General features: G+C 37.7%; 1 protein-coding gene across 1 annotated transcript; it reads right to left on the bottom strand.

Moving 5' to 3' along the window:
* Positions 1-17,651: 17,651 nt before the first annotated feature.
* Positions 17,652-20,205, bottom strand: LOC133608574 (E3 ubiquitin-protein ligase RNF128-like). Its single transcript, XM_061963895.1, has one exon. It carries the CDS (start codon positions 19,781-19,783, stop codon positions 18,701-18,703), a length of 1,083 nt encoding a protein of 360 aa, XP_061819879.1. The 5' UTR covers positions 19,784-20,205; the 3' UTR covers positions 17,652-18,700.
* Between the last annotated feature and the right edge of the window lie 692 nt (positions 20,206-20,897).

A 20,897-nucleotide genomic window follows, 5' to 3' on the forward strand; every position in this document is an offset into this window, starting at 1 on the left:
GACCTCCGAAAAATGCCTACCTCTTTAGGACCATCCCTATCTAGATATATAAAGATTTGTATTTACAACATTAATAATATATACATACTATGCAAATATAAAAAAGGTAACATTTTAATAAATTGTTTTTGTTTTTGAATTTTTAGTTTGTAATTGTTTTTTAGTCTTTATTATTTACTTCAAGTTATTACAATATGTCTCTATATACATATTTATAGAATTTTTTTAAATAAATTTTGGCCAAAGGGTGGTGCATTTCAATTTCTGACACACACTTGCTATTACATATGTTGGCCAGAGGGGGAGCACTTAAAATTTTTACACACACTTGTTATTTCATATGTTGAAGGGGAGCACTTTTAAAACCGACACACCGTCAATTTGAAAAAATCCCTCCTTTTTGGGTGATTCTCAATTAGATGCAATGGTTTTTTCGTATTGGGACCATGATTTCGGTCCTAACTTGTTCACCGGTCCGCATATGTAAGGTACTTTTCCTTGTTGATGTCTCAAGAAGGGTAGAAATACATGAACACACACACACACACACACACACACACACACACACACACACACACACACACACACACACACACACGCACACACACACACACACACACACACACACACGCACACACACAGTAATCTAACAAGTGACATTCTTTTAAAAAAGAAGGCCTCCAGTAACAAAGGCATGAATAAAATTACAGACAGTAGCACAGGAGCTTGATCATTGATTGCAGCTGTCAAAGTGTGCTGAGAGGCACTTTTTTCTTGGAGGACACTTTGGTTGAATCCTTGCCTCGGGTTATCAGCATTCAGAGCGTGGCGCGGGGATATTTTTCGAGACTATGATTGCCCAAAATTCAATCATGAAGACAGAGGAGTGCTGACATATCATTTTGATGAAACATAAATAAACAGAGCGTCGAAAGGGGAAACCCAAAGAGGATTCTTATAACCTGGATTTATATTGAGCAAATTGTTTTGATGGGCACAGGGCTGCTGCAGGACAGGCGCTCACTCTCTTCTGAGACTGGGACTACTGTTTCTCAGTCCTTATCTGCTTCAACAACATGTTTTCATGGAAGCAATTTGTCATATTCAAAAATATCTGTATAACTGATAACTATATTGTAATATGCATAATCATATTAATTTATCAATGTTACTGCTTTTATTACAGCCTAAGAATGTCGTATTATTATTAATATGTCAATACAACCTGAATAGAATTGTGTTATTAGTGTTATAACACGGTGTGTCCACTCGATGGCAGCCTTTCACATTGCAACTCTTTGTGTTTACTGTAAAAGCCATCCATCCATCCATTTTTCTACCGCTTGTCCCTTTCGGGGTGGCGGGGGGTGCTGGAGCCTATCTCAGCTGCATTCAGGCGGAGGGCGGGGTACACCCTGGACAAGTCGCCACCTCATCGCATGGCCAACACAGATAGACAGACAGACAACATTCACACACTAGGGCCAATTTAAGTGTTGCCAATCAACCTATCCCCAGGTGCATGTCTTTGGAGGTGGGAGGAAGCCGGAGTACCCGGAGGGAACCCACGCAGTCACGGGGAGAACATGCAAACTCCACACAGAAAGATCCCGAGCCTGGGATTGAACTCAGGACCTTCGTATTGTGAGGCACATTCACTAACCCTTGTTCCACCATCCTGCCCCTTGACTGTAAAATTAAGGTCCAAAAATGTGTTATATGATTAAGCCCCATGCATTTTGGGGGAAATTGATAGGTCTATAACTGTTCTAAGAAAACCTAAAAAAAACATCTCTTATTGTCGTTATTGCTTGAACCAACTATAACAGTGGTTCTTAACCTTGTTGGAAGTACCGAACCCCACCAGTTTCATATGCGCATTCACAGAACCCTCCTTTTTTTTTCAAATTCAAGACAAAGTTATTATATGTTTTTGGTAACACTTTAGTATGGAGAACATATTCTAAGTAACAAAGACTTAATTTAGAGTTTTTTGGACACTAGGGGAACATATTCTAAGTAACAAAGATTTAATTTAGAGTTATTTGGTTAGGGTTAGGGTTAGAGGGTTAGGGCCAGTGTTAGAGGGTTAGGGTTATAATAAGGCCATGCCGAATAAGGCATTAATAAGTACTTAGAATGACTAGTTAAGAGCCAATATGTTACTAATTTGCATGTTAATAAGCAACTAATTAATGGTGAATATGTTCCCCAAACTAAAGTGTTACCAGGTTTTTTACTGGTGCACAAAATGAACCATGCATGAACATCACCTTGTTCAAAGAACAAAACCAACACAGTGCATAAACTCACAACAAATTACACACCTGCAAATCAGTGTGACTTCTGCTGTTGCCGTATCCGTAATACGCCGATAGGGAGAAGTTTTTATTCACACGATGAGTCGGGTGTGTCTTGACCTCCGCCGAACCCCTGAGCCCGACTCACCGAACCCCTAGGGTTCGATCGAACCCAGGTTAAGAACCACTGAACTATAACCTTGTGATGTGTATGTGTCAGTCCTGCTTTGATTGGGGTTTAAATTGGAATCAGAAATTTAAGAAATATAGCTAGAATTCACTGAAATTAAAATATTTCTTATATATATATCAAATAAATACTTGACTTTCAGGGAATTCTAGCTATATATATATATATATATATATATATATATATATATATATATATATATATATGCCTTAATTAGATTATCCAAAAAATAGTGCTCGATACCGTGGTAGAGCGCAATATGTATGTGTGGGAAAAAATCACACGACTACTTCATCTCTACAGGCCTGTTTCATGAGGGGTTCCCTCAATCATCAGGAGATTTTAATAGAAGCATTCACATAGGGCACAGAACGGGTAGGTACAGGCAGGCGCGTGGTGATTGGCTCATGTGTTACCTAGAAGGTGTTTCCGTCTGTGACGGCATGCTGATACAATTTCGCTGCGCTTGTTGAGGGATGACAGGTCTGGGCGGTATATAATAAACAGCTTCTCTTTTAAGCATAGGTTGCATCTTTTATTACCACTGTTGTAAGGTGTGCTGGATGCAAGAATTTGCCATGTTATTGAATATTCAACATTATTGTCTTTGAGGTTCCAAATATGTTTGCTGAGTTCTGTAGTATTCCGCAGGCTTTGTTTCCTGAGAGAAGCCTTGTGATTGTTCATGACAGCAACCACCCACCCACCACCACGAAAAGAATACCTACCGGAATTAATAAAAGGCTATCGATGCTGTCATCTAGCAAAGCTGAATTCGGCCAAGCAACCCCCCCGTACCAAAAAGCACTTGATGAAAGCGGATACAACTTCACCCTCACCTATGAACCCACGCCAGGAAACCAACCAAAAAAGAGCAGAAAACGAAACAACATTACCTGGTACAACCCCCCATACAGCAAAAACGTCTCAACTAATATTGGCCACAAATTCCTCACTCTGATCGACAAACACGTCCCCAAAGGCAACACCCAAAGAAAAGTATTCAACAAGAACAGCATTAAATTGAGCTACAGCTGCATGAACAATATACAACAAATTATTTCAAATTACAACAAAGCAATTGCAAAGGAGCCGTCTGCCCCTAGACAGAGTGACTCCAAAACCAACAAAGGCTGCAACTGTCGCAAGAAACCTGATTGCCCTCTCAACGGGGGGTGCTTACAAACATCAGTCGTTTACCAATCAAAGGTAACACGCAAGGATATTAACACATCCGACACATATGTAGGATTAACCGAGGGAGAGTTCAAAGCCAGATGGAACAATCACAAGGCTTCTTTCAGGAACCATAGCCTGCGGAATACTACAGAACTCAGCAAACATATTTGGAACCTCAAAGACAATAATGTTGAATATTCAATAACATGGCAAATTCTTGCATCCAGCACACCTTACAACAGTGGTAAAAAAAGATGCAACCTATGCTTAAAAGAGAAACTGTTTATTATATACCGCCCAGACCTGTCATCCCTCAACAAGCGCAGCGAAATTGTATCAGCATGCCGTCACAGACGGAAACACCTCCTAGGTAACACATGAGCCAATCACCACGCGCCGGCCTGTACCCACCCGTTCAGTGCCCTATATAAACCATGGTATGTGAATGCTTCTATTAAAATCTACTGATGATTGAGGGAACCCCTCATGAAACAGGCCAGTAGAGATGAAGTAGTCTTGTGATTTTTTTCCCACACACACACACACACATATATATATATATATATATATATATATATATATATATATATATATATATATATATATATATATATATATATATATATATATATATATATATATATATGTGTGTGTGTGTGTGTGTGTGTGTGTGTGTGTGTGTGTGTGTGTGTGTGTATTCTATTATATATATATATATATATATATATATATTTTATTATATATATATATATATATATATATATATATAAATAAATATTTGAATTTCAGTGTTCATTTATTTACACATATACACACATAACACTCCTCTCTACTCATTGTTGTATTTGAAAGTGCAATGCTTTGCAGCCAATAGCACAGCCTTTGAAGGAGCGTAGGTATGTGTAGTGTAATATTCTGCGTTGGAGTCAATAACCAGGCGAGGTGACGAAGTTACGTCTCTTTACTTCATACTTCAGAATCGACTCCCACACTTGCCGTCAGGGTGCGCAATACAACGTAAACCGTTGGTCAACCAAAAAGTAACCACAGAACACTATACGGTATAGTGTTCTGTGGTTACTTTTTGGTTGGCCAAGCGGACGTGACGACAGGCTGTCCTCACTCAGGTTTGCACGACCTGGAGGGTGCGTGCCTTAAGTCCGGCTGGAAATCGGGAGAAATTCAGGAGAATGGTTGTACCGGGAGATTTTCGGGAGAGGCATTGAAATTCGGGAGTCTCCCGGAAAATTCGGGAGGGTTGGCAAGTATGATTGTAGGCTACAATACACAACCTCCAATACAAATATTGATGCAGCGTAAACAACAACCACAATAATGAATACAACATATTGTTGAATTAATGACCTCTCTGACCGTGTTAAACACAATTTAGCAGATTGTTGATTCAGTTTATGTAATGAATGTAATGTGAATGTTCAGTTCACATCAGTTCATTTCAGTTTATTTCGAACATGCATACAATGTATTTCATCACATATTTCCAGTTGTTTCATTACAGCACGTCCGAAAAGGAGAAGGAAGAAGCTGAGCTTATTTAATCCTACCCCTTTTCATGTCATAGCAATTTCAACCTATATCCTTGTTCTCTGTAACATATTAATACACAAATAATATACCATAGTAAGTAAACTAAGGCTGAAACGACGCGTCGACGTAGTCAACGTCATCGGTTACGTAAATACGTCGACGCCGTTTTTGTGCGTCGACGCGTCGCATAATTACGTCACACTACTGTCATGGCGGAGCGCAAAGCAGACAATGCGAGCGGTGCGAGCGAGGGGAAAAAAGCACGCCAAAAGTCGTCAAAAGTGTGGGAGTATTTCAATAAACGGCCTAATAATGTTGTAGCGGCGAACAGCTGTCTCGTCAGCTGACGCGCGAGCTCGCAACCGTGGCTGCTTAGCAACCAGCCAAACCCCACTTCATAAAATGATATTTTATCTTAGAGCACATCCGCATCCCTATTCACCTAGGTAACCCCAGGAAATGTATATAATTCGGCATTATTTCGGCCAGTCGGCTTATATGATCAGAGCCGATCTATTAACGTTCACGCGCAGGTATAACGCGGCGCGCTCCCGTCTCATCTGCTGGTGCGCGAGCCCGGTAATTAGACAGCTGTGTCAAATCAAGGAGTACAAAAGACGCCAGAGCAGAGTGGAAAAATGTTTAGTTCATTACAGATAACCCAGAGTTGTGCCAAAAGTGTACCAAAACCAAAAGCTGAACGGACAGCCGGTAAGACTTTATTTCTCTTTGTGGGTGTGGCGCACCTGTTGCGCTGGTGAGATGGGGGTTGCGGGGGAGTTGTGTGCATGTAGCGTGCTTAGTCTGAAGGCTGAATACACACGGTGTTTTGTGTAACTGTTGTTTAGTAAGGAAGTGTTGATATTCTTTGCTTAGTTTGATAAATGTTGGAGCAGTTTGCTTCATCAGGAGGGTGAAGTCGCTCAACTTAAAGTGTTGGATTTAACTGTGTTGGATCATTGGCTGCTGGTGAGGGCATAGAAAAAGGGGCATTTTTCTACCAGTAGACAGCGTTTAAGATTGAGTGTTTCACTGCTAAATTAATAATATATTTATATTGAATATGGATTTTAAATATGTATCTAAAATAGGTGGTTAATTGGATAGGTATTTATGTATTTGCATATTGGGTTTTCTTCTGCATTTATCTATTGTGTTTCTGGATTTAAATGTATTTTATATGTATCTTGGTGCATTTATGTTGAGACAATTTATTTAAAATCTGTTTTAACTTAAAGGGAAAAGATGTGTCCATTTTCTTGCACTTGTTTAATGGTTAGGAGTTTGATAGCCTAATTAATAATTGTAAATTATGGGATTGATAATTGATTGATTTTTTACAGCATGTTAATCTTGTGGTGTTTTGTCCTTAAAGGTTTTTCACCTACTAAAGAAGCTAAAGGCTACTAAAGGCTACTAAAGACAGCTAATGACAGCTAATGACAGCTAAAGAAACTAAAGTCTACTAAAGTCTACTAACCCTGCTAAAGACTGCTAAAAAGACTAAAGAAGAAAAAAGAAGCTGTTTTTTCGTTGGAAAAACTGTTGCAAACTAAAGGAAAATAAAAGGAAAAAGTAACTACGGTCTGGTCTTTTGAGTGAAATCCAGAAGCCACATTCAGCATTGGTACATCCCTTCAAGTGTGGGATAAGCACAGCGAAAAAAGCAAAACACTTGACAGTTGTTGTATGCACACTGTGTCGAGCGGAAATGGCCTATCATAGCAGCACAACGGCTATGAACGGACATTTGAAAAGAAAACACCCAACAGCGTTCTTGCCATCACCATCAACTAGTCAATCGTCCGCATGAGTATACATTGTCATCATTACACAAAAACATGAATGTGTCATTTGTATCTGCGTTGTAAATTCATAAACTAAAACACGGTTTCGCTCTGAGAGGCGCGTTTGGCGTGCCTGTTCAGTGTTTACAAAGACGCGCTCCTCTTTAACGCTAACGTTAATTAGTTGTGCAAATACCTTTTACAACATTAACAGTTACATATACTATGTACAAACGAACAATTAACTTTCACTTTAATCATACTATCATTGTTGTGTTATTAAGCAAAAAAAGCAATACTTTTACTTTTGTTGAAATGTTTACATTGTTACAGAATATTTCGTTTTGCACTTTTTTGTATTGGATGTTTATCTTTTATTTTTGCACATTTTAAAGCAAAATAAGCAATACTTTTACTTTTGAAATGCTTATACTATTGCAGAACATTAAGATTTGCACTGGATGTTTACTTTTATATTTGCACATTAAAAAGCAAATAAGCTACTTTTAATTTTGATAAAAGTTAAAAGTTTTAAATGTTTACATTGTTACAGAATATTTTGTCATGTTGTCAATGTTGACTGAGTGGCCATACTTTTTTTTTTTTGTAACTAAAGGTCATGCCTTTTGAAAAAACTGGCTTACATTTATTTTTTAATCTTCATTTTAAATAAAAAAAATAATCGGTAAAAGGAAAAATAATTTATAGATTAATCGAAAAAATAATCTATTGATTAACCGATTAATCGAAAAAATAATCTATAGATTAATCGATAGAAAAATAATCGTTAGCTGCAGCCTTAAAGTAAACAAATATTAAATACAGAAATAATCTTTGTCTCATTTTAAAAAAAAAATAGAAAAAAAAAAGGGTTCAAGATGTTTATCATAATTCTTGTTCTGTGTACTTTGTGAACACTTGTAGTTTGAACAGCCTCTTAAACTGAATCATATTGGTGCTTTTTGTTTGATTTCATTGGTTAATACATTCCATAATTTAATTGCACATACTGATATGCTAAAGGTTTTAAGTGTTGTACAAGCATACAATTGTTTTAAATTAGATTTTCCTCTAAGGTTATATTTCTCCTCTTTGTTGAGAAGAATTGTTGTACATTCTTGGGTAGCATGTTTAAGTGTACCAAATGAATGTCAGGTGAGACCTCTGAAACTTCATTTACATGATTCCAAAACGTTAACTTTGTATTGCATCACCGAAGAAAGATCTGCAGTGGAGGGAGTATGTTGTGCTGTTTGATCTAATCATCTGAGGAGGAAAAACAATGCTTTATGCTGTATTTAGTGACCAAATGGATTCATTTGTTTCTTGCTGCACTTTGGTAATCTAATTTCCTTTCCTTCATTAAGATAATTACTCAGGCAGTCTGGGACAAGAGAGCCTACAACAAGACCAACTGCAGTAATTTCATTCCAAAGGCCTTCTTTCACTCAGCTGAGGCTGCAAACAGCAATGGACAGACGGATGCGTTTGAGTGAAAAAAATGATGCAAGTAGTATTGGCAGCACTTATTTGAGGTGTCAGCCCAGGAAAATGTTGCCAATTAATGGAATATTCTTAATAAATTTTAACCATCAAGACACTTGTTTGTGTACTCAAAAGTCACAACTTCTGTTAGATCACTTAAAAGTCTCTGTAGAATGTTATTATTTTTTTTTTTTTTAGATTTCCATCAAACACCGAATACTCAACTGGGAAAACAATGGTTTGGATTAGACAAAGAGGAAGACTTAGAATTATCCTCTTTTCTAAATTAGTCAGTTTCATGTCAAATCTTGCATAATATATTAAGTGGGAAAATGTGTCAAACCAAAATGATTTGGCCCAGTTTTCATTGACACTGTCAGAGTCAGAGAGAGATATATATTTATTTTTTTTGTGAGGCTGAACTACATTAAACGGCAATAAAAAAAGACACGATTGCACTAACCTGGTCATTGGAGATATAACGTTTGTAGACATGAATAAAAGCTGTGCTAATATAGTTATTTGTCTGTTTTAGCGTAGGAAAATTTACAAATAGTACAGGTGATACTCATAAAAATGTTATATTGTGCAAAGGTTCATTTATTCCAGCAATTAAATTTACAAGGTGAAACTAATATATGACAAAGGCTCATAACATGCAACTCAATATTTTTCAAGCCTTCTTTTGATATCATTTTGGCTTACAACTTATGAAAATGTTAAATTGAAAATTTCAGAAAATGTGGGTTTTTTAAAAACTGTAAGCCATGATCATCAAAATTATAACAAATAAAGACTTGACATACCTCACTTTGCATGTAATGAGTTTTTTTAAATAATATATTAGTTTCACATTTTAAGTTGAATTGCTGACAGGAAATTTTTCTTGCATAGTATTCTTTTTTTTTTTTAGCTACACTTGTACATTTCAAAATGTGGACAGAAAGTTAGTCAAAAATGAAATAATCAAAATATTTAACATACAACAATATTTTTGATAGGCATATTCCTCCTGCAGAAAATACATAATATTGATGTGTTGTTCGCGAACAAATCAAATCCTTTGAACTGTTCTTTAAAGGGTTCATATTATGATTTTTTTCTACATTTAAAACAATTCATTGTGGTCTACATACATGTAATGGTGGTGCGTTGGTCAATATTTTGCATAGATTATCTTTTACAGACCATCTTCAAGCCGTTTTCTGACCGTCTCTTCAGTATGCGCCGTTTTTGTGAGCAGGTCTTATTTACATGCCTCCACTTTGACTGTGTCTGCTCCCCATCAGCCATGTTGGAGTTTTTAGCGCTTTTATAACAAGTCTACTGACTTGGATCTATACACTAATTTCTAATAAAAATGGCAACATCGGAAGTTGCATGTGCATGTTCGAATCAGTCTGCCCCACAACAAGAGGATAGAGAAAAATAAGGAACATTTTAACCTCATCGGACTACAATGGCGGAATCGCCCAAAGCTCTTCGGGTAAAGCTCTACCATATATGGCTATATCTGCTGACATCTTCAATGGGAAAATGTCACAAAATTGGGCAAATTCCATAAGGCTCGTTTAGAGGACGCATGAAGGCAAGATTGTTTTATGAATATCTCTGCAATGACTCCTTGGTTTGATTTTCAGGACTTATGCAGATCCCAAATACACAGAAACAGGTACCAATAATACCATAATTAAAGCATACATTTATTTATGTTCTTGGCAGTTCTCTGACCAAGATATGTGTTTACCATCACAGCACCAACGCTGTGCACCGCGGGAAAGAATTGAGAATGTGAAGGGAAGTACTGTTTGCCATTTATTTCTTGTCAATGACAGAGCGTGAAAGGACTCGGAACACAACATATACAATTTCATATGAATCACCCTGTTTTTCATTCATTCACATTTTACATTCACTTATTCCTTCAAAACAGGGTGGCTCTGTCAGGTGTACACACACCAAGTGGGATAGTACAATTTGCTATTCACACTTTTATTGTGTCCTAATTTGTATTCTAATTTTATTGTAGCTTTATTAATATGTTTTCAAAAATAGTAATATTCTTGTCAATGCATATGGGATATGGGACCACGTGGAACGATTACATTAAAAACATAGGTCAAATTAAATGATCAATGTGGTGACTTGTCCAGGGTGTACACCACCTTCCGCCCGAATGCAGCTGGGTTAGGCTCCAGCACCCCCCGCGACTCCAAAAGGGACAAGCGGTAGAAAACGGATGGATGGATGGTGTTTCAAAATAATTCCCACCAATAAAGTACGTAATGGTGGGATGTGTACGTTTGAATTCCATCCATCCATTTTCTACCGCTTGTTCTGAACAAAATATTATACCTTATAACTGCTAGCAGTGATTGTTTACTTGATATGACTCAATTCCTTCTTCTGTGGGTTCACATAAAGGAATGTTGTGGTTTGTGAAGCCCTTTGAGGCACTTGTGACTTGGGGCTACATAAATACATTGTGATTGATTGGTTGATTGATTCTAAAAAAAAACTTTAAAAAAATGCAACAATGAGTCAATTATTAAACAGCTCTTTGAAAGGAATGGTTCTTGACAAAATTCAGCTTCTTCAAAGAGCTGTAAAATTCAATCTATTTACATTATAAGTTCAAAGTAAAATGATGTTGTCTTATACTGACGTTTTTAAACTCCACTTTGTTCAGAATTTTTGTGCATGCAATGATCATGCACCTCCCCATTTGCCCATGTTATGTGTATTAAATGTCCAAAGCAGACTTCGAAAGACGAATCCATGCCTTTGTCTCGAGGAAGTTCGACTACTGTAATGGCCTTCTCATTGGGCTCTCTAAAAGAGCTGTAAAGCAGTTGCAGTACATCCAGAATGCTGCTCCTTGAGTTCTGACTAGAACCAGAAAATATGACCACATTAGTCCAGTGCTTAGGTTACTGCATTGGCTTCCTGTTGATTAGAGATTAGACTTTAAAACAGCTCTCCTTTTGTACAAGTCCTTTCATGGTCTTGTGCCAAAGTACATCTTTGACATGTTATGAACCATCTCGGGCTCTGAGAACTTCAGGAAGTGGTCTCCTGCCGATGCACAGAGTCAGGACCACACAGTGAGATTGCGTTTCAGTTTTATGCTCCTAAAATCTGGACTAGTCTTCCAGAAGATGTGAGAAAGGCCTGCATGTTGGCAATGTTCAAATCTAGGCTGAAAACAATTGTATTTAATTGTGCATATGACAACTATCTACACTTTATAAGCGATTTTAATTCGAATTATTATTTTTATGATTATTTTATTTTCTGATTCTAAATTGAGTTATGATTTCATGATGAGTTTAATTTTTATTTTTGCTTTCATAAAAGTTTCTGTAAAGCACTTTGAATTGCCTTATGTACGAATTGTGCTGTATAAATTAACATTCCTTGCCTTGCCTGTTTGTGTTTTAAAAGATGGCTTAAAACCATTTTCAAATTAACTATGATATACTGTATTTGGGAGGCAGCAATGATAATGACATTTGTTGGTCAGTAGGTGGCAGTAAAGGACCAAACATTCACTGGGATGCGCTGATCAGGATCAGCTTTATTGACCAAGTATGTTTAACACACAAGGAACTAGACTTGGTAGGCTGTGTTCTCCTTGTTCAATGTAAAAAAAAATCAAGACAATGCAACAACTAAGTGCAATACATTTCACTAGAGTATATAATGTCCACAATGTCCTTTTAAATCCTCAAAACACTTGCTTTGTCGGCGGAATAAGTCAAATGACTTCTGTTTTATTCCACTTTTTGATCCCAATCTTTACTGGAAGGTCAAATGCGGTTTCAAGTGTACAGCCTCGATTGCATGATATGCCGTTAAATGAAAACCCTCTGAGTCAATTTTCTCAGTAACAACTGCAATAAATCAGAGGAGTGCCACCACTGAGCAGAGTGTGCCTCTAAACTAAGGCTTGCCAGTCCTTCCCAGCCAGCCCAGTTAGATCACTATTGATTTTCTGTCTGGCTGTGATACCACAACCACATTTGACCTGTGAATGCTGAGATCACAGCATTGGCTTCCCAAATCAAGGGCCCCCACAAAATAGTCTATAATGTTCTCAATATTTTAACTATTTTCTCACTACACTTTGTTAAACGCACACAAGTGGACACCAACCACACACTACTAGAGATGGCCATCATAATCAATTAAAGGGGCTGTTTGCAACATTTTCACAGATGTTTAGAGGGTGCTAACTTTCCAAAGTATTTTACACAGTATATTCACTCTCTCACAGCTTCTTGCATGCAGTGACGTACGTACATAACACATGCATGCTTATTAGCTATAGGTGTTGTTAGCTACTAATAGCAATTTGGATAGCTAGCGTTAGCTGTCATTGAATGTATATTCTATCATAACAACAACATGCTTGCAAATTTGTCGTTGTTTCCCTTGGATTGTTTTTGTGTGTGTGTGTGCAGGCCCTCCCTGCGCATACGTGTTGATGAAACCAGGTGAGTAAAAGCCATAAACACCAGTCATTTTATTCAGGCTGGTAAAGCAAGTTTTATTACATATACATTGTAATTGTGAAAAATATTTGCAATTGTCAAATAAATATGTTCTGTTAAACCACTAATGTTAACATAAGCTAGCCGATGGTGTTTTTGTTATATTTTTTGCTTTGAAAAATGTTACCGTGAGGAAGTTGCAAACAGCACCTTTAAATGATTATGATGAAACATTGTGTAAATGTTTTGAATAATTGCGTCTTGAAAAATGTAGTACTTGGCTGCACAAAGCAGAGGCACTGTTGAGTCATTATCAACTTGTTGACGTCAGCTATGGAAAAATGAGCTTCATTCATATCACCGACTCCTGGAAGTACAGTATTATTCTGCTTAATGCAATAAGACAGTCAAACCATTTAGTCATTTAGAGATATTCTCCTCTCACATTAAATACATATCTAATAAACAACAATTAATCAATGATTAATCATTAAAGTTTCAAAGAGATGAAGTCAAATGCCCATCCTTACTAAACACACTTCACATGCAGTGGTTCTTAAACTTTTTTCACCAAGCATCACCTCAGAAAAAAACTTGGCTCTCCAAAACCACCATAATGACCAACATTATTATTAAATTGTAACATTACACACAGTTTGAACAGTAACACTGCATTTGGATATAGGAAAATAAAACTGTTACATTACAATATTTAACGAAGTGATTCTTTGGCGCATCACCAGGTTGAGCCTGCGTACTACTTACTAGTGGTATCCATACCACAGTTAATAATACATAATGTTGGATATAGAGAACATACAAATCCTTTATTTATTGAATCAAAAATACTGAAATTCCATGACATAGTAAATTTGCAAACAGCTAAAATTATACACAAAGCAAACTATAACCTGCTACCCAAGAATATACAACAATTCTTCTCAAAAAAAGAGGAGAAATATAATCTTAGAGAAAAATGTAATTTATTTGTATGCACGTACAACATTTAAGACCTTCAGTATATCAGTGTGTGGAATTAAATTATGGAATGGATTAAGCAAAGCAATCAAACAATGTACTAATATGATCCACTTCAAGAAACTCTTCAAACTTAAAGTGTTTACAAAGTACAAAGAACAAGAACCATGATAAACATTCTCAATTTATTTCATCCATCCATTCATCCATCCATCCATTTTCTACCGCTTATTCCCTTTGGGGTCGCGGGGGGCGCTGGAGCCTATCTCAGCTACAATCGGGCGGAAGGCGGGGTACACCCTGGACAAGTCGCCACCTCATCCATTCATTCATTCTCAAAATAATCTTACTCATCTCATCATATGAAATATGACTTACTTCACCAATTATTATTATTAAATTATTATTATTATTTATTTTTATCGTGATTACTTATGGAGTATATTGTGAATACATTGTGAACAGGAAGTGAACAAAATGTTTTAGCAACTGTTATGTGAAAGAAAAGGGGTAGGATTAAATAAGCTCTGCTTCTTCCTACTCCTTTTCGAACATGTTGAAAAGAGAAACTGGAATCTGTGATGTATCATGTTGTATGCTTGCATGTTCCAAATAAACTCAAACTCAACTCAACAGTTTGAGAATCACCAATCTAATGAGATCCAATACAATACTGTAACTGTTTAAAAATCAGCACAGTTCTAATCAAAATAAAAATAAAAACGACTAATTTAACAATATGTTTATTATTGCATTTGTAGTTTTGACTGAATCAAACTAAAAGCTGTTTGGAATAATGTGTGTTAAGACTCACGAGAGAGACAAGAAGCTCTCAGCAATATTTCATGCAAGCAACAACAATAATATACACTGTTAACCAATTCCTCTCTGATGGTGTAAATCCCAATTGATCATGTTCAATATCTGATGGAGCACACAGCACCACAGATATGGATAATGGAGGAGTGCATAGTGTTTATGTCAACATTGTGGTCATTAGTGAATAATACATTTTAGATTAGAAGATTTTAGAAATGACCAAAAAGACAATCTGGAGACTAAGATGTAGACCCTTTCATAAGATAGCTAAAAAACAGAGTTAAAAAATTGTGTATTTGTTGGCCCTGCGATGAGGTGGCGACTTGTCCCAGGGTGTACCCTGTTTTCTGCCCGAGGGCTTTTGTTGTAGATTTCAGGACATCCACCTTACCAGGCACCAAAACGCTGTTTTAGAGAATTAGCAACCTAAGCTGTCCTAAAAAATTATTTTAAAAATATTGTCTAATCATAATTTCACAGTAAGACTTATATAGTACAAAAACAGTATAGTCAAAAACAGTACAATCAGTCATTCAGATACACCTAAACACTTTTAATGATATCCAATAAAACTATATATTTTATTGCACTCTATCAGATAATTATTATAGCTCAGTTTTAAATATGTTATGGTTTATTTGTTCCATGCTTAACAAGGACATCACATGGTTACATTTGCGCAACTCAACATGCCCAAAAAGGAGTAGGAAGAAGTGAAGCTTATGTTCCATACTATCCCTTCGCCATTTCTGTTACCAAAAAAAAATAATTAGCAGCATAACTTTCACACGTTTACATTTTGTTTACCTTCTGAGTGAAGGAAAGGAAGGTGTTGAAAAACGAGAAATAAAATATAAATAAGCAAAAAGGAGTTTAAAATGACGCTAAAATTGTGTTGACAAAAATATTAGTATTTCTTTAATAAGGATGAAAATTATATTAAAACCCTGTAAAAGTTATAAAATGAAATTCATTGTTAATTTTAAATGGAAAAAAATTGAGAATAGTGGAGACATTAGTAGTACCGTAGTAAACATACAACATACTTACAGTTACATAATTAAGAATACATATCTTGCTTACAGTTCAAATTTAACATGTCCAGATGCAAAGCTTATTTACCCTCTTTATATCACAGTTACGAACCAGAAAAGCACTTAGACCTCTGCCAGGCCATATTTACAAATAGACAATGATCTTTTTTAATAATCCTGAATCCAGACGGTTATCCGGATCAACCCTCAAAGTTAATCACTTTGTCCTTATCTCATTTTTGACATTTCTTGAAAGTTTAATGAAAATTTGCCCATAACTTTTTGAGCGGTGTTCATAACTAACAGACAGACACACAATCAAATTGAAGGATACATCAAATTAAATTAAGTATGCGCATGTTTGTTTGTTTATCTGTCTCTTCCAAACAAGCTAAAAGAGGGTTCACTCTTTGCCTCGGTCTGACAGAATGAAATAAACAATGTGAACCCGGGTTGTTGGCGGGGCTGCTACCATAGATGTGCAAAGTTCAGCCTTGTAACGTAAGTCTAATGAAACATGGTAGATATGATCCAGATTACCTCCAAAATCTAATCACCTGTTTATTATACAATGTGTGAAACATTTTCATTAAAAGCTGCCCATAACTTTTCGAGTTCTTAACTAATAACTGAAAGACAGACAATCTCCAGAGATTTCATATACCTCATGAAGTAATATGCTTGTTTACTTCCTGTGCTAAAACTGAATTGCTCACAAAAAGGCTAAAGATACCAGGCCCCTGGCGAAACCATAGAATGAACCCAACCTGGTTCTACTGCTCCAGCTGCCATTCCCTGCACCTCAACCTTTCTTGAGGAGCAGAGCAATACAACCATAAAGGGTGTGATCCCGGATGAACCAAAAATCTGCTGCTTCAATTAAAATTGTTACAGAAACGGTCGATTTCCTAATGCCATTGTATGACCAAGACAACACCCAGAAATGACTCACACATTGAATAAAAACAAGGTAATTACCGGTAACGACAAAACAAATACTAGTCTAAAACTGTGACAGTATTATTTACAAGTCATATGTCATTTCTGGGTATGGATAAAGTAATAACGTGTTGGTGATTCAATGAATGTGATATATTGCTTAATATTGTTGAATTTGGCATAACCTGTAGTAATATTGTAGAGATGTTATTGATGATCAGGGGTCCCCAAACTACGGCCCGCGGGCCGGATCCGGCCCCCCAGCATCCAAAATCCGGCCCACAGGAAGTCCCAAGTAAAAAAAAAAGTTTTTATTTTTTTTTTTTAATTTATTTATAGTTTTTTTAATTTTTCCTTTCTAATCCATTTTCTATCGCTTGTTACTCTTGGTATCTCCTAGCCGCTCAGGCAAATCATATTGTCTAAAAATGAATTTTCCCATCGATAACGTGACAATGTTAAATGTTGATGAACATCAATGTTAATTCGATGTTAAATGACAAAACGGATTATAAAAAAATGTATATATGTATATATACATATATATATATATATATATATATATATACAGCCTGGCCCCCGGCCAAATTTTTTTAACCCAATGCGGCCCCCGAGTCAAAAAGTTTGCGGACCCCTGTTGTTGATTGTTAACTTCAACATCAAGCCTTTGTGAGTTCTGTCTTTTATTTCCTTGTGTCTTTGACAACAAGTCATGTGACTTTCTATTATGATTGTAGATTGTATTAAATTACAACTGCAGCGCATCAAAGTAATGCCAGTTTCATTTTGTTGACCCTCTTGCGTAACATCGCAAAATGTGGTGACCGAAGCACTCAAAACTGAAAATGTCGATTGTCAAACATCAACACTGAGGCACAAAATTCTCATATGCACCGACGTTCATCTGCCTCATTTTGAGGGATTTATTGCATTCTGCTATGCATCAATGTGATTTCATACAACAAACAAAATTCATTATTGCAAATACAGAATTATTTTAAACTCCTAAAATCTGTCACAATGAAAATGAGCCAGCATAGAAAAATATATTACAGAGATTACCACCAGCAAAACAGAGCTAAAGCTTGTTTTAAATGCTGTGAAGAAGGCATTATCTCAATAATGCAATAGTATAGCACAATAAAGCCATATAATTTAGGGAGACACCTAAAAAGATTAAAGTAGTTGTACTTTAACCTGCCCTTATACATGATCATACAACAATATACACTTTTTATGATAACACAAGTGTAATTTTAGAAGTGGTACATAATTTCCCCCTTGTTAAACAAATATACAATCAGCCGTACCACAGATGTTATCGCCGCTTTATTAGTCCTATTATGATGGGAATTTCAGGTTGTGACTGGAATCAACAAGTAAATAGCAAACGTAACTTGATACAGTACAGAATATGATAAACATGTATCTATATCGACTTTGTTAGTAAGCAGTTTCCACAAGTCCCTCGGGTGATGTTGTCTACTTCTCATGATACAATGCGTCATAGTGTATTTTCAGCCGAGGGTGTGTCCACCAGCCTGTGCTACACAACCTATGCAATTTGACATTTAAGTCATTCTATGAGATAAGAAATGATTACCTATTAGGAAATAAACATGTTTTTTGTTGTTGTTGTTTTTTCTTCAAAAAAGTGGCATTTGGAAGACTACAATTTGACCAGAACAGATAAACAAATGTCTTTGTTGCTCTTCCTCCTCGAAGAAAGCAAAGCAGAACTGCGCTCGCCTCAACTCGCCTTGATGAACACACCCATAATTGGCATCCAATCTAATTACACAATGTGCAGTTCCATTATGATTTGTACCATCAATTTGAAGACATCCTGTGAGGGAGACTCCAAAAAGTGCAATAATAATAATAATAATTGCGTCCAAAAAAGCATTTTGATTTTCAACTGCTGATTTGACTAAATCGCTCTGTCATGTCACTGTGCTCTGGCAGCAGGCTCTTCCTCAAAGGCCCCGTTGTCATAGTGACGCTGATGCCTCTCGGGGTCACTGCTCAGAGGGCCAGTAAGTGGGACCTCATACATGGCCTGTCCTCCTGCTACTGTGATGACGGTGACCTCTTGTGGCGAAGCTTGAGCCATGCTCTCTTTTTCCTCCGCATCAACTCCCAGGGCCTTAAGGATGTCACACTTGCACATGGGGCAGGTCCTTTTCTCCAGCAACCAGGGCTCGATGCAGGCTTTGTGGAAAATGTGATCGCATGTGAGCACCGTCACGACCTCGCTCGCCTTGTAGGACTCAATGCACACGGCACACAAGTAATGGTCACCGATCGTTTCCTTGTCGTCTCTCTTCAGCGTGCGCACCTGTAAATGCCCGATGGCCTTCTTGGCCTCGGATTTCAGCTTCCTCTCAGCACGCCGGTGCGTGCGCAGGTTGTGGAGACGGTTGGCAGAGATAAACAAGAAGTAGGCCACAGAGGCGGCTGTGACTATGAAGAAAGCGATGGACATGAAGTAAAGCCAGTAGGTGTCCATCCAGGGGCCGTGAGGGCTGCCCGCGTCTATCAACATCCGCACTTGTGTTCCGTTCTTCACCAGGCTGGCAATCTCCATGCCTTGAATATTGCCGATCATGATGGACACAACATCTAGAGCGTCCGAGTGGGCCATGTGGGTGGTGCTGTTGCCAGTGCCGTCCACATTGTACACCACCACAGCAGAGGCGTGGTAGCGCTTGGCAGCATTGATCTTCTCGCTGAAAGTGCAGTTTCCCCTTTTAACAAGCGCTATCCAGGGTGACGCACTGAAATTGTACATAGAATCCGGTTGGCAGCCTTTCGGGTCTCCCTTGGGAAGAACGACCATACCTGTGGCCTGAGCGAGCGGAGAGTTGCGTCCAAACACGCCACATTCGCAGTCTCGGTCCACAGTGTGGTTGGGGCTGATGAAATAGTTGATTTCCACCACCGCCGTCCAAAACACCAGAGCAGCGGAACAGTGAAGGAGTCCAGATAAACACAGCAGAAGCAACAGGCTGCGTTGTGTCTTCTCACCCATAGTAACGCTCTTTCTCAAATGAAAAAAATACAGGAAGCACTCCGCTGGTCTCTTTGTCTTCTTCAACACGCCTTTTCCAGCCCAGTTTCCTTGTTGTTGAAATCCCGGCAGTCTGGATATAGCTCTGGTTCCAGCCAACCTGCTGTCAACGGTAATCTGATACGAGCCTTTGGTAACATAACACGAGCTACGCGTCAGCCATTCACCTCTCCTTATCTTCCTGAACCTTGAACGCTGCGCGCTCTTCGCAGAGGACAGGGTGGCTCCTATTCAACAAGTTGAAGTACACGGAAAACACAAACCCGCGCTCTTCCTACAGCTGAGGTACTAATTACGAGCAGGCTGGTGGCGATAAGCACCTGATAACGACAATTTTAAGGACAGAAGTCCGAAGCACACGGCAGTTGTGTGCGTGTGTCATAAAAGCTGCTGAGTTGTGCTTGTGTAACCATGGGCAAAGCAACCCAGCTAGTTTTTCTTGTTAAGCCGGTTTCCTTCCTTGTTTTTGTGGTAGAGGTGAGTTCTTGAAAAAAAAAAAGAAGCCTAACTTCTTTTGCGTGTACATTATTTACTCAGCAACGTCCACATTTTTGTACATAAAAGTAGAATATCTCTTCTTGTTTGGACTTGTCACTGAACTATAGGCTGAGTTGCAACAAGCTAAAATACCTAAGACAAATGGGATGGAACAACGTATTGTCAAAAGTTTCCATTGTATCCTCTTACACATAAGCGAAAGCCCAACTCTCACACACACACACACACACACACACACACACACACACACACACACACACACACACACACACACACACATTCAGAATAAGAGGTTTCCAATGACCCCAGGACAGGGAGGTTGCCTGGCATGCCAAGTAGTTCTCCAGGACATCCACACTAACCTGGGGCAGCCCAACCACTGTTAAATATTTTATCAAAAGGGCAGAAATAAGTAAATATAGGACAACGCAGGTATTTAATCTCAAAACAGGTGCAGCTCACATTTGCTGATTACAATAACAATGATCCTTAAATTCCTGAAATATTACAGCAGGTAAAAGCCAAACAATGAAACTTATTTGTATCAATCAAATAACTTTTTTCTGCAGGCCATATC

Source organism: Nerophis lumbriciformis, linkage group LG06 (assembly GCF_033978685.3).
Source record: "Nerophis lumbriciformis linkage group LG06, RoL_Nlum_v2.1, whole genome shotgun sequence".
NCBI lineage: Eukaryota > Metazoa > Chordata > Actinopteri > Syngnathiformes > Syngnathidae > Nerophis > Nerophis lumbriciformis.